At 41.0% G+C, this 15,984-nt stretch overlaps 1 protein-coding gene across 1 annotated transcript in view; it reads left to right on the top strand.

Moving 5' to 3' along the window:
• The window catches only part of LOC146505153 (uncharacterized), a 160,048-nt gene extending 150,409 nt beyond the window's left edge, over window positions 1-9,639 (top strand). Inside the window, exon 2 of the mRNA XM_085183622.1 lies at window positions 9,511-9,639. Coding sequence (XP_085039748.1) covers window positions 9,511-9,639 — 129 coding nt within the window. The remainder of the gene's footprint in view (window positions 1-9,510) is intronic.
• The last annotated feature ends 6,345 nt before the right edge of the window (window positions 9,640-15,984 follow it).

Below are 15,984 nucleotides of genomic sequence, written 5' to 3'. Positions count from 1 at the left end.
TAAAAGATTAGAGAAATGCTTTCATTCCAAAAGTGCTCATAATTTCTCTTTGAATGTCAAGATACTGACAGAGGCTGAGGCAAACTGTCTGAGTTTCTTCACCCTTCAGTCAAAATTCACAAAGTTACGATTATCACTGTGATAGCTTACCCTACAAAATAACAGGACTCATCAGATGACCGTAAAATATTTAAAGTTGTTTGAATACTTCAAATTGTATTCTGCAGAGATCCCCAAGAAAGAAACTGTTTGGGTTACAAAAGCAGGTCACATATTCATGACTGACTCGCTGAAATATGTTCCTGCTTTCCACTTTCACTGTACTTAAACTGAGGTGATCTGTGCAGGTTTACCTGTAGGAGATGGTGTGATACTGTTTTAAAAGCGAACGTTTTTCACTCCTTTGAGTGTTACCCGCAGGTTTATTCTTCATGTGCATGCAGGTCCAACCAAAAGAAAGCTTGTAAATCAAACTTGGATATTTTCAGTGCACTGCAGGTGGGAAACCTCTAGATATGGTGGAATTCCTCTGCTGCAAAGGAAGGCACAAGTTGGAGAATAAAAAAATCTCTTATGCTGCAAAAGACTTTCATTGTGACCGGGGAAATCGATTGTAGGCCAAAAGACTGACAATGACTGAAATTTAGTTTGTGCTCTTATTGTCCCGCCACAAAGTTTGCATTAAATCTCTCCTAACACTGCGCAGACAGCAGCAGAAAACCAGCATGGTTAAACAGACACTGACAGCTCTGTCCACGAGAGCCTGTGAGTGCTTACTTCAGGACTTCTGATGGTTTTATGTTGCGTCTAGACTTTAATAAGTGGTTGTGTTTTCCTGAACGCACACCCCAAATCTGCCCTGAAAGTCCTATGGCGATGCTTTAGTAATAAAATACTACATGCATGTGTTGCTGGGATGAACTCAAATAAACATGCTTCTAATAGGCCTGAATGTGGTAAACCCGAGAAATTGCCTTGTCATCAGAAATCTTCCCCAGATTGTGTGTGTTTTTCTCTGTTACTACATCCTCGCGCATGCTTTGAAGGCTGAGGTTTTTCAGAACTAGATGTTATGTATGGAAATCTCGGAAAGTAGAAAACACAAAGTATAACTGCGCTTGAAGTCAGTATTAGTCCATTTGGTATGTTAATTCTGTTATCATTGCCATTATTTTTTATTTACATTTCACTTGTTAAGCTAAAAAAAATAGAAATTTGCAGCCCAGCTATCAGAGCACACAGTTTGTTTTTATTTTGAGATCTAACCTGAAACTCTTACTTGTGTCAAGGCTGTAATTCTTGGGTTATTTGAATCATTAGAAGTATTTGTGAAAGTGCAGGGGAAAAAAGCACAATAACGTCACTGAAACCCTGAAATAGTAAATGTTTACTATTGCACATTTAGGAGACATGGTGATATAGCCGTGGCTCATCTGTGACCCAGTCCTTTTATATCTGTTAACCACACGAACCATTAGATAGTCCGTCTCTCAGGACTTTGGAGTGTATAGATCTTAAACCCCCCATCAGATCAAATTTCTTGTTTTTTGTGACATTCTAGTTCAAAAGTAATCACTTTGTAAAACAAGTCGGAGAAAAATCACGAAATTTAATAGCCGATTTGATCATTGTTCAAAAGACGCATGATTGGACTCATGATAATTTCCCGGAAGCTTTACGCTTTGAGAGGGGAAAAACCACTTAAATGATGGACTAGGTCTAATTTGTATTCCTTTTTGGCTTCGGTAAAACCCACTGATGTGCGAATAACGGGATACAGACTGTCCGCAGACTCAGTTTTGACAAGTCCATGGTCTCCATTTCACTCCAAGGGTAGAGATGAAAGGGGGAGTGGAAAACGGGAGACCTTTGGTGTTAATCAGGTGCTGACTGGCAGCTTGGGAGCCTTTAAGAGTTTGGAGAAAGGAGGCATTATCCCTGGACACCACTTCATTTCCTCCACTTTGTTCTCAGTGGCAGCCCTGAAATCATGACAGATTCATGACGTTCTACTTTTATTATCTACCTTTCAACAACACCTGGAACAAAGAAGCTGCATGGTACTTACTGCGTACATTTTTTCATCATTGCTTATTTGGGAGTTTAGACTTTTCCCCTTGTTCTGATACAAATTGGGAATATATGCACTCACCAGCCACTTTGTTAGGTACTCCTTGCTAGTACTGGGTTGGATTCCCTTTTGCCTTCAGAACTGCCTTAAACAGATTCAGTAAGTTGCAGAAAACATTTCTCAAAGCCCAGATATGGTTGTGAGGGAAAGTCTTAGCAGATCAGCAATATCTGAAATACTCAGCTCGTTTGGCACCAACAACCATACCACATTTAAAGCACCACAAAGCAGCTTTATCCCCATTCTGTTAATCAGTTTGAAATTCAACAGGTTCCCTTGACCATGAATAAATGCACTGAGTTAACTCCATGTCATTGGCTGATTAGATATTTGCATTAGTAAACAGTTGAACATGTGTACTTAATGAAGTGGCTGGTGGATGTATTTTTCCTGTGAGACTAGTTTAATGATAGTATATTTTCCCACTTTATTTAATGGGATATTCCGTTTAGCTGGCACAATACTTCCTCCCATGTCGTGGCTTGTTTCTACACGTTTAAGCTTTTTGTTCATCATTTAAAATCACTGTGCGATCAGAGGTTTGTCCGTTTTATTCCTAGTGAGCGAGTTAGGGTTGGAGATTGGAGGCGCTGCATATTTCTGCACTAAGATTAATGAACAAAGTTTGTAAAGACAACACATCACGAAAGGAAAAGCAAACAGAAATGCAATGATATTGCACAAAGTGACTTAAAAATCCTTGGCTCACAATTCCTTCTTTTAAAATCAGAAGATGTTGGTTGAAAAGTAGCATCTAGCTAAAAACGGTAACTTGAAGCCTACTGCGGACAGGGACATGCCATTGTTTCGTGTCCAAAATAAAGCCCCTTTTCAATAAATATGTTCTCAAGATCTTTAAGGAAATGGGACATAAGTTGTCTAATTGGAGAGGTGGCAGGGGTTAAATACTTCCCTCAGCATTTCAATCTGTCTCTCCACACTGCTGCATGCTTCGCTAAAGCCTGGACCTGTGTATGAGAGTTCATCTGAGCCTCTCCAAGGACATTAAATATAGACACTCCACGGAGGCTGCCACTGCCGCCTCGGAAGAAACACACTAACCAGCTGTGAGCCCCCCACACACACCATATCACCCATCTCCTCTATCTGCACACGCTTCGTCCATTGCAATGCTAAAATCCAGAATAAACATGAGATTTGTAACTCAAACCACCTTACAGACATTTCCAACTTGAAACCACACAAGTCGAACCTAACACATTTTCTCAGCTATCGCTGTTCAATTTCCGTCCCAGCTAATGTCGTTCACAATCGACTGCCAGCGGTGGATTTTTCTCCGTACCCTACTGGGGCCTCACGCTGATTGAAGTCTCGTTCTTGTCACTAAGTCTGCCTGTTTAACCCCAGGCTCTCACAGGATATGGCATGAATTACATGCACACACCACACTGCTTAGATTGTAATCTTTCATAATATACAGCCAATTTCCACACTGCTACATATATCTGATCGGTGCAGAGCTGGCCTTGCCTTATTCGGGATCACACTCCTTTATAATGAACAGTATGGGTCCGGGTCCCCGGTGCTGCATTATAAACAATCAGATAATTGAAGCCTTTCATCTGCTGTGCTCCCATTACTTTTTCTCACAGACTAATCATTGCTTCTTTTTTAATTAAGCAAACACAGTTCTTTGTATACGAGACTGTGCGTGTGTAAATTACATTTTAATTCATTTTCCATAAATATGTTGCAATACAGCAGCGCAAGCTAAGGAGGGTGGGGGGGCGTCAAATATTTGCTGCTGTCGTCTCTAAACTAGGGGTGTTCTCCATCTTTGGCAGTTCTTTCAACCACTTATATGATTGGATTGTTCTATACTTTCTCACTCTGTCATGTCGTGGCATTAATCATTTTTTTTAGTCGCGCATTTAAGCTGCCACCCTTAACATCTGCCTAATGATTTAATGTCGACATATTACACAGTGAGTTGTTTTTCTGCCGCTAATATATTCTGATGCTCTAATGCAATGAAGCAGTCGTAACTCATTTTAACCAAATTAGTGCTCCACATCGTAGTAGATTTGATATGGTGAGGCGCAGGGAGCATTCTTTTGAGGAGCATGTCTGGAAAGTCGTTCTACAAAAGTCACACTACTGGCAACGCTACTTTTTTTCACTTCCACTTGTTTTAGACCTCAAGAATCTCATCATTATTATCCTGAGTTCTCACGCTCTCTCTCCCAGCAACATCTTATGTCTCTTGCTGGTTTCTCCATTTGTTGTTATGCGATGATTTCCCAAACATTGTGGCCACTAGCCTCAGTTACCACAGCCCAGCTGACTCCTGGTCACCACACCTATAGGCAACACACAAACAGGACATTGTTGAAGCCTCAAAATATTGGAAGTATTGTCCATGTTCCTTGGGTTGGGTAAACAAATATTTAGTGGGCCGTAAAAATCCATCAATTTATGTTAAACATTCAGCGGCTTTTGTAATAAGTGACGAAGTGTACCGCTAATTTATTGCCGCTGGTGACGCAGAGAATGAGAGAGCAGGTCGTGCTGCCCTGAAAATCCCTGTTTTTTTCTTTTTTGTTTCTGCCAGAAACAAAATCTTAAGTTAAAGCGTACTCAGGATTTATCTTGTAAATCTTTATTTTTGCTTTAAAAAAAAAACCTTAAAAGTTTACACAGAGGCACAGACTCTTAATTTCATCATCTGCTTGTTGGCGATGGCCTTTTGAGGAAAAGCACAATGCCTTTTGTTCATAAAAACACTCAGTGTCCATAAATCAGAGGAGGAATGCATTCCTCCATGTGCGTTTTTAGCGAGGGTTTGTTAAAACAGTAAATTTGGTTTATTTGCTCTTTTACAGCTTTAAAAGAGAAAGAATGTTCTTCCATTAGGACTGATATATAAATGGTCTGACACCTTGGAAGGAGGCAGGCCAGCTACGGTTCTGATCCAGCTGTTCACATGTGTGGGTTCAGTCAGACCAGTGTGAGGGAGGGCTTGCTGCTGTGAGGCTGCTCCACCTAATCCCAGGCTGCATTACTCAACCGGCTCAGTCAAACAGCACACAGACGCGGGGACTTCCCCTTCCCTCCAAAGATGTAGAGGAATACTGTATTGCCTCATCCACCACTGAGGTAATATCATTACTTAAACCAAATGCTGCAGTCTAACTTCAATATTGTCTTAAGAGTCCAAGACCAAATTAAGTGAGAGTATATACAAAGGCCAATTTGTCTTGACAAATATTAAGGCAGTAACATTACCATAACTCTGGGATTGTTGCTGGAGCTGAATACATTTTAGTGCTGTGTGACAAAGTTTCCTCTGGTTGTAACACGAGCCTGTGAGAGTCCTGTAGCAGAACGCATCACCCCGACTCCTGCCAAGAGCATCAAACAATGCTTTTAGTCATTTTTTCATGTTTCCCCCCTGATAGATACCAATGAAACCTTCTTGAGGGGAAATCCATCACATGGGTGTGCAGCAACTCCACAAGGTAGTGTCTCTTGCACGCAACTCTAAAATTACTGCTATCCCCTGTTACTGGCACTCTTTCAACACCTTGAGGGCACTGATGTTTGTCGTGTCAATTTTTTTTTTTTAACTGCAATCATATCTCTTGGAACGCGGCTCATAAAATCCACCCATCGTCTCATCATATGGCGTTCACAGGACATAATCGCGTGTAATTGGTGTAGTTTGCTGTGAGGAAAAATGCAGGAAGTCAGTCAGAGCTTGGTCAGAATCTGGTTTATAATCCCACCCTGGTGAGACTTTTAATGTACTAGAAATGCTCCTCGGCGGCACGATGAGGAGAAGAGACTGTATCTGTGCTGAGATATTTCCCTCCATAGATGAATATGAACTTGAAGCAAAGCATTGGGTCTATCTCTGAAAACAAACAGGACCATATATTTCACTTGGAATAACAGCGATCAGCTGTATCAACACTGGTCCTCCTACTGCAGCCAGCCACCTCAAGAGAGAAACCGTCGAGTCCGAGACCGTCCTGACAGACAAGAGGCGAGCGCTGTCATTCAGGCTGAGTGGGATCAGAGTTTTACATCAAAGGCTGCAGTTTGGTTTTTACCAACACAACTGTCATTTCCAGAAACTGCTGAACAAAAAAAAAGTGTGTAAATAAACACAGCTGAAGAGCACTTCATGGCTGCTATGATTTTAGAACAGTGTTATGATAGTGAGGCCTGCCTAACTTTTCTCTCACAAATAATCTGTCTGCTGTTTGCACTGGCACAGCTGTTTGCGTTGCCTTTGTTCAGCTGTCTGCGCGCTCCCTCCCTTTTCCCAGTTTGATAACATAATACTCTGAGCATGTTTCCAAAGGGTAATAAAAAGAGAAGGAGATGCTATCGGCGCTTTGATTGAGCAATGGCAGTTTTAAACACGACCCATGAAGCTGGAACATTTTAGCATGCAGTGTTTTCTCTCCGTCTTTCACACATCCTGAAGATGTGAAGCACGCAGCGGAGTTGAAAGGCTCGGAGAATTATTTTCTTTTTAACCCTCAAAGAGATTCACGTTTGTTTGTGTCTTTAATGTTGACCATTTTTGATTTATTAACTGGCTGCAACCATGTTAAAGAGCTACGGCCTAAAAAGGTAAAATTCTCATTTTTTAAATTCTTTTAGGGAAACACCATACAAGAGGTACCAGTATCATTTGTTTAACATTCTATTATAAAAATGTTTCCAATTCTCTTTTTTTCTTTGCATGAAACAAAAGAAGAAAAACTTATAGTTAAGATCAACTGAGTATTGTTATTTGTTATGCCAATTTACAAATCCATGATGTGATCAAGATTCAGTGTGGGTCATTGTTACATCTATAACAGCGGTCCCCAACCTTTTATTTATGCCCGACAATATTTTCACAGACCGGCCTTTAAGGTGTCGCGGATAAATACAACAAAATAAAACTAGTACCGGTACCGAAAAAAATAATATTTATTCATAACACACGTGAAAAGACCCAGGAAAACCGAGTAAACGATAAAAACGATAACAAAATAACGCTGAAAACCGATAAAAAACCCTGAAAACCATACATTTCACACCTGAGCCTCAACTCTCGCGGCCCGGTACCAAACGACTCACGGACCGGTACCGGTCCGAGGCCCGGGGGTTGGGGACCGCTGATCTATAACGTGCAACAGGGAAGTCATTCCACATACAGCATAGAGTAAAGTCCTAAGTCACCTCTCATTTCTTTATATTTTGCTAGAAAAATAAGAAATAAGTGCAGTAGTTTATTGAAAAATTGCACTTAAATAGAAGATGCAAGGCAAAAACAGCTGTACTGTATAGTTCTAAGGGCTTGAAAGTGAATATTTGGTATTACTATCTTTACCCTTAACTTACTTAGTTTTCTTATTTCTTTAGGTAGTCTTCAGGAGTAGTTCTCCAGGCCAAAGGAAGGAAATTCAAAGCTCTGTTTTGGATGTTGGCTGTCTTTTGTACTGTTTTCTATCAAGATGATCCCAAACTGCTTCAATAATGTTGCGGTCCAGGCTCTGGGGAGGCCAGTCCATGACTGATACTGTTTCATTGTGTGTGTGTTTTTTTTATCCAGGTATGCTTTTACTGCATTGTCAGTGTATTTAGGATCATTGTCCTGGTGAAAAATAGGCCGTTACCAAGCAGATACTTTCCAGATGGTGCTAAGTGGTTGACCAAAATTTTGTACCCCACTTTTTCTACGTTCATAAGTCCATCAATTTTGACAAAATCTCCAACGCCATTGACTAAAATGCAGGTCCAAACCATGGCAGAGCCTCCACTGTGTTTTACAGATGGCTGTAGTCACTCACTGCTGTGCCTCTCTCCAGACTGTTCCCATACCTACTGATGACAATCTGAACCAAAACTTTCAAATTTGGATCCATCACTCCAAAAGACCTGTTGTCTTTTGATTTTCAGACCAGTTCTTGAGTAATCTGACAGAACTCAGCCTTTTACCTTGTTTCCTTTACTTAAGAGTGGCTTTTTGACAGCCACCCTTCCAATGAGATCATTTATGATAAAAGCTCAGCAAATAGCTGGATGAACCAAAGGGGAAGATGGATGTACTGTGTCTGGTCAGTGTCAGATTGTTTTTAAAAAAACAAAACTTTTTATTAATGACTTTACTTTCAGATCCTGTTAATCTGCTGTGTAGTTTTTTTTAGGCCTCCCACTTCTTCTTTTTTCTTCCACTTGTCAATTTCCTCAGTTGTTTTAAAGAAAATAAATTCTAGCTAAAAGCTCTTCATGAATGACCTTGCAAAATACTGTTTTATGCCTGTCAGACTTTGGCAGCTTTGAAGATTTAACTAAATTGTTTTGCTAGTTTAAAAAAAAAGTGGCTAAAGATAAAATGGTTTCATTGCCAAATTGTCTGATATGTGTGGACACAACACTGGTTCTTCACTTGAGTTAGGTGCATTTTTTATGTTTGAATGATTCATAGGTCAGTGTTAAGTGAAAAAACAAAAACATTCCTCTTAAAATGATCAGGTCTGGACTGAAATGAAAATGAGTGAAAAAGCAGCCAATGTCTAACAAAAAAGAAACTGTCAAAAGGCCTTCGTAAAAATTACTAGATGGTCTGGCAAGCAAAATATGAAGAAATGAGGTGTTGCTCAAGACTTGCACAGTACTTCAAATATGTACAACTTTTTATGACAGCTACAATAACAAGTGAAAAGGGATAAAGATATTGAACATTTTTCATCAAGAAACACATCATTGTGTGTGGCTGCTTTTTTCACTGTGAGGCAGCATGATCCCTGTTGTTGATAACCAGTCAACTTCCATGGGTCCAACGTGACACTCAGATGCAGGCCTGTTACTCTTTGCTTTTTCTTGGGACTGTTTTCTACATTTCTTGATGCTTTATGATTTCCCAACACTGAGGCCACTCAATAGCCACAACCAGCTGAACTGCTGGTCACCACACCTATAGGAAGCACACCCACAGGACATGGTTTATACCTCAAAATATTGAAAACATCAATCATACATCCAACTGTTGGGTAAACAAATACTTTACTGGCCAAAAAAATGCATCAGCTATAGCATTAAATCTTCAGAGGGAGCAAAGTGTCGCCGCTTTCAACTTGTTTTTAAATGACTTTCGCAAAATAACAATGACAGTGACGAACTGTCATCCTGTCATTGCAGGACCTTTTTTGTCAGGTTCATAAATGAATAGTAAATAAAGCCATCAGTACCTACAAATGAACTTTTTTGTGGCCAGGTGAAGTTGCCATGTGGTCCTGTCTCTCTGTATCGCTTCCAAATAGATCTGATGGTATGAAAGCATCGCAGTCCATGAACTCAGAAAAAGAAACACTGGAAGTTAAAGTAATCGAGGCAGCAATTATGTTTCCTCCCAAAAGTATTTGGCAAAGAAATGTCGTAGTCTAGAAATGTTTTCTAGGCGACATGGAAAGAACATTCAGAACGTCATTAGAATTCATGAGAACAGCGTTTCATTTCAGAGAAGTGCGACTCCTAACCACCTTTGACCCCGTAAAATTACTGTCATTGTCAAGACTTTCCAGCCTTCTATTCACAGTCTCACGGGAAAAACTGCAGCGACTGTTGATTGAAAGTGTACTCTGTATCAGCTTTTAGAGTGAGTTGTTGGTGTATGTCTGAACTAAACACCTATAGCAAGGAAGGGTGCACTCATACTCAAAGTCTGGTAGCTGCAACCCTCAAGTTAGCATGACAGCTTGCTTAGTCACAGACCCGCAGGCTGTGGTCCGAGGGGACTCCCGTGTTTTGTTTCAATCATCAAAGCTATTGGGTTTAGGGTCCCTTCTCTTTGCCTATCACTCAGCAACACTCATGGCCACTCAGACCCTGAAATCCTACTCCAGGCTGCTGAGAGCAGTGGGGCTGGAGAAATGTCTCCCTGGCCTTGCTCGGCACTGTCGGGGGTTACTCTGCCATTCTTCTGTTACACAAAAGACTTCTTCAAGTGCCTGAGTGACAATGGCCTTTAGATCAGTGGAGCGTAATGATTACTGGTTAACGTGAATGCACTCTGTATTAATTGAGCCAGAATTAATATAAAGTTTGTTTTTTCTTTTTTTTCCCCCTTTCTTTTTCATATATAAGTTGGCAAGGAAACCTGTTGAGTAACCATGACTAAATGTTCGTGTTTTTCCTTATTCATTTATTTTTTTCACATAGTAGTTGCATCGTAGTGGATGATCGTTAAGACTGGATAGACTGGTCCCCGAATGGGACTTATTGTAGTCTTGTTAATGAGCGCAGCCTCTCACTTTCAACCGTAAGAGCTAACATAATGTCACTCACAAGCTCCTCCTAATGAATGTGCACAAACCACAACTCCACAATAGCAGCGAGGCATGATTACGCGAGACAAGCCTTTAACTTAGCACAAAAGAACGTCAGATGTGCTGACACAAAAGATCTCTCCTTTTCCGCCTTGATTTACATAAAGCATAATGCGCTGAGGGGAGATGAGACATCCAGGGATTTGCGCCCCACATTAAAATGCATTCAGGAATTCTGACTAGGTCAGAGTGAAAAAACATTATCAAATGCAAATAATTAAAACAAGGTTTTGACTCTATGGTTTCCAGACTGCTTTTGTTTCGCTGCTGTAAACAGAGTTAGCTGTGTCTGTCAGTGAATTAAGAAAACACTGGGCCCCTTCTGCTGCGCCGACCTTGATTCACGGATCCCGTGAGACTTGCCAGCGCTTCGCTCTCTTTCTGCACAAGTTGACTTGGCCAGTGACAGACAGGCACTCTCATGTCAAAACAGAGACTGTAAGCAGCAAAACACGGTTACTGTCACCCTATGTGCTCACGCACTTATGTATCCAGTGCATTCTTGTACGTATGACGACAACATAAAAGAGTAACACGTCTTTTTGCCCACCCCAGCAAACAGTCATGTATTTTTACTATTAAATGCTTTGTGAAGTTCTTCCATACACCATCCCCTCTCTGATCTGCAGACCTCATCTTCTTATTCTCTTTCAGTTAAAAGTTTGATCTCTTTGCCTTCACTGTTATCTTTGAATTTCAACATTTTAATGATTTTTTTCTCCCCTCTGTTCTATTTGCTAATGAGCGTGCTTTGCTTTAGTGTTTCGGACCATTTAGTGCGGAGTAACCACAAGAGGACAGAGCCAGGCAGAAATGCCAGCTTGTTGCAAGCTGACACCTTTTCAAAGGGCTGAGAGTCTACCAACCATGCAGAGGTATCCTCTTTCTGACATTCACACTTAAAGCTGATGGAATCTTTAACTTAACAGCACGGTACGTTTTAAAACTGCATTGTGTTTTAGACTTTTGGACACTTTCAGAACTGCATGCTTAGGTTTTGTTTTTCCTGTGTTTGTCTAAATAATTTGAAGTACGGGGTGAAGGAAATTTTGAGCCGTAACATTAACATTTCCCACGTTTCATGATGTGCTGGATTCTTTTAACGCACAGGCTTCCACTATCTTCAGATGATGAAAAAGTCTTAGGGAGGCAGCATGTTTCAACTGAAGAAAAACGGTTGTTTTCTTTCTTATCTTTGTTATGATTTTTTTTAGAACTGGGAACCAGACTGTTTTTTGTTTTTTGTTACTTTGGCTTACATCGACAAACACACACACAGCATTCAGACGACAGCCCACTGATGCAGACTGATAATAAAAAAAAAAAGAATACTGCACATTACGGTATGTTGTCTGTTTAACACCCACACATGTATGGCCTACATGCTATTTGTCATCAAGCTGTGTGGAAAATATTCCTCCTACTGACAGCTTTATGATTACTTCACAGCATTTTGAGACTCATGGCCAGGAAAAAAAAGACATGGCAATAAAACCCTCCTGTTGCTTATTAAGCCATAGTGAAATTTAACCGTACTGAGGTTTACCATTGATGGTGTGTCACTACTCCTATTGTGCAGACAGAACAGAAGCATGACGTCGTCTTTGTGTTTCCCAAACGGCCTGAAATATGTTGAAGTTTCTTACAAAACAAGATCTGTCAACAACAACTTGAAAAGAAAAAAAAACACACACAACAACAACAAGGCAGTCATATTAGCAGTGTATATTAACTAGTTGTATAAACAATTAGCTGAGGCAGAGCGATAAAGTTTATTTTGTTTCAGTGTTATTGCGCTAAGTACTTAAATTCAGATTCAGAATTTCATTTCAATTTCGAATCATGTCAATTGGGGGGGAAAAATCGTGCTGGATATTTATACTGATATGGACTGGGTACTGTGTTAGGAACAATAGGATGCCACATCGTTTGATGGAAATGAAAATTATCAACCTGCACAGGGCTGAAATCAAAGACACCCCAAAAATCAAAGTGAAAAAATGATGCGTCGGGCTAGTGCATTTTGTTGAAATTTCATTACAAAAACTCAGAATAGTACTCAGAAGTTTCAATGAGCCCTGCTGTATCATACGTATGTCTGACAACGCCGGGGCCTGCCCCTAATGAGATGAGAGGTGGTGCCCTGGGAGATTTCCTCACAGCACTGGGCCAGGGCACTGGTCACTGAGGTCCTGGACAGTAAGAGGTGGATGTCAGATGGACTGAAATATAAAGATCCCAGAGGAGATCTATTGGATTTAGGTCAGGCAGGTGTGGAGGAAACTCAGTGGTATCAAGTCCTTCATCTTTCAGGAACTGCAGGGATATTCTCACCACATGACACCATCCATTGTTGTGCATCAAGGATTTCATCCTGATACCTTATGACACCCAAGCTGCCACTGCCCAGCGTGTAGAGGTCTGTGTGTCACTCCATGTATATGCCTCCCCAAACCTTCACTCACCACTAAACCAGTCATAATGTTCTCCAAGATGTCTGTCACATGTGCTCAGGGTGAACCTGCTCTCATCTCTGACAAAGCACAGCGTACCTGCCCGTTGTGGTATTCTATGCCAAACACCAATCGTGCTCCTGCTGGATGTCATTCTGTTCATCCTTGCAAAAAGGAGCCAATACTGGTCCAGCTGATGGGTTAAGGGCCTTCTATGGCCCTGCCCAGCTCTCCCAGAGTAACTTCCTGTCTCCTAGAATCTCCTCCATGCTGTGACACAGCAAACCTTCTGGCACATATTGATGTGCTATCAAGGAGGATATGGACTACCTGCACAACCTCAGTAGGGTTCAGGTATAACCTCATGCTACCAGCAGTGACACTCACCCTAGCAAAATGCAAAACAGAAAAGCCCCGTCTACTACTTAACTGATCACATCAATATCCCAGAGGTCTAACTGACATCATGAGTACTCTGATTAAAAAGTGCTCCATTAATTTTTTTGAGCAGGATAATTTAAAATCAAACTACAGCAGCTGAACAGCTTTATCAGTACCTTGGGAAAATTATGGTGACAGCATCGTAAAAATTTTCTGGCTAAAAAAACCACAAACACAGCTCGAGGTGGAGATTAAACGAGTGCGTCAACAAAACATTAGTTAATCCAATTTAAAAGAGAAGTCAGTATTTTTATGTTAACCGCGGATTACACGACCAATTATAAATTGTATGAAATGAGTGACTCACAGCGATGAACTCTCAGAGGATTGTCGTGACTCTCTAAAAGCTTTACAAGAAGATTCGGCTAACACTTAAACACTAAGCTGCAAAACCGCATTTCACTTTTGAATCTTCACAGAAATATAAACTCTTTTTTTTTCACTCATTGAAGAACCAGACTAACTGTTTCCCTGACGTTATTTTTAGCACACAGGCATGATGGTGTAATCAAGACCGCTGCTAAGAAAGCAAATAACCCGCTTCTCCAAAATGTCAGCTTGTTTCATTAAAGTCATAACAGATAGCTGTTACAGTGTGTAAAAGTTGCAACACATGCTGCAATAATCAGCTCTGTTCCACCACAGACTAGCACATGGTGATTTACATTGTGCGTCGGCCTTTTCACAGAAATGGGAAAGAAAGTAGACTCATTAGTTTAACATTAACAGGTAGTTGACATGCTCCAGCGAACTGGACCGTCCAATATTCAGCTTCGCAGTGCGTCTTGTAATTGCGCTGTTCCCACATATTTCCATGTTCTTTGTGACCGCTCCGCTTTTTACCGCCCAGTCTCTCACATATGTCTATAAACAAACTGGATGTTGTCCTTCCTTTTTGTTAGTTGACACTAAATAATCCAGTTGTCAGTATATTGACTCACTAAATGTTGGCATTGGGTCTTAGCCCAGGAGTAAGTATGACAAGAAATTGGTTTATTGTCATATAAAATTAACAAAGCGCACTTGAGCAATGTTTTAATTTATTACCGTGAGGAAAAGCGTAAGGTAAACTCTCTGACAGGCTTCCTCTAAGCAAAATCTCTTTACATCCACCACATACTAGCGTTTAACGCCATGTCATGGACTTACATCCATGTTTCCTGAAATAACACTGTGGCTCTCAGTCTGCAAACTTACAAAAACAACATCGACTCAAACTGCTTCACTCAAGAGTGAAAAGATTGACCATGAAAACATATCAGCTCACAAATGCCTGTTCTATCTCAAAACTCATTCCTGGAGTGTGATCGCACATCTGTACGTGTGTGTGTGGGAGAGAGCTAGTGGATTTTGTTTACTTTAGAGGAAAGTGAAATGCTGGTTTCTTCTAGGTTATATTAAAGCTGACAGAACCATTTTGAAGCAATCATCAAATGTGTCATGGAAAAACCGCTACGTCATGGTGCGAGTGGACGTCAAGACTTTGCCAGCATCAATATTTTCCCCTCAAGGCTGGCAGTGGATGTCATTTTGATGGGCCTCATGTTCGAGTTTAGAGTCCTCTCTGCACGACTACAGGCTGTTTTTCTAAAACACTGTGAGGTCTGAAGAGTAAGGGGCTCTTTTCAAGGATCCAAAGTGTCAGGCGACTGACTAAAAAAGGAGACAAAAGAAAGGAAGAGTTTTATCAGTGTCACCTCCTCCAGATAGGAAGCTCAGGTAATTAGCTGCACTCACCTCAAGCGAAGGCAAATATCCTGTTTGAAGAGAGCACTGTTCTGACTCACTGATCCTGAGGGGGACACTCACAGTCCCTCCTTACCAAAGGGAGACCACCTTCAATGGTGTGATGGGCAAAGTATCTAATCTTCCTGCACGGATAGTTTGCATCCTCCCACCTAAGAAATTGTCACCCAGATTAACGATTTAACCCCTAAACATTCCTCTGTGTCCTGCAGGGGCAATCAAATGCGTCTGTAAACTCACAGTGACAACAATTGTGCTCTGACGTTACACACTCACAGACAAATCACTTAATCACATGATCCCGAGGGTCAGCTCGGGACCACGAGACCTGGTGAGTAGCAAGCTAGTAGAGTAAGAAGGGATAATCTGATTTCTTTCACCAACCGCAGCCCTCCTCCCCTTAGAGGATCGAACACCTCTGGCCATTAACGATGTGCACTGACACACACACGCACACAGATGATCCATTCAAAGGTTCTTAACCTGAGTGCTTGTGCAGACTGCTGATCCACTCGTCTCTTATGACGCTGTCACTGTGCCCTGTAGTTCTTCTATATTACTGACACACAACATGAATTTGGAAAGAAAAGAAAGAAAGAAAGAAAGAGGAGAATAAACACGACATAAAAGACTCACCCACAGCATCACCACAGCAATTAGGCACAGTTTGAACCAATGAAAATCAAAACCTATGCTCTCAAACAAACCCTCCATAATCCAATTTTTACTTAACCTCTACAGAGCAGCTGGACTCCCTGTGCACTAACCGCATTGAGGTACTTACCACATATACACTCAGACATAAAAAAAAATACCATCACCTCACAGAAAGGGCTTTTGGATAAATGTTGAAAATAACAAAGAG

Source organism: Neolamprologus multifasciatus, chromosome 13 (genome assembly GCF_963576455.1).
Source record: "Neolamprologus multifasciatus chromosome 13, fNeoMul1.2, whole genome shotgun sequence".
Classification (NCBI taxonomy): Eukaryota; Metazoa; Chordata; class Actinopteri; order Cichliformes; family Cichlidae; genus Neolamprologus; species Neolamprologus multifasciatus.
Note: the sequence above shows the minus strand (reverse complement) of the source record. Positions and strands in the feature narration are given on the sequence as shown.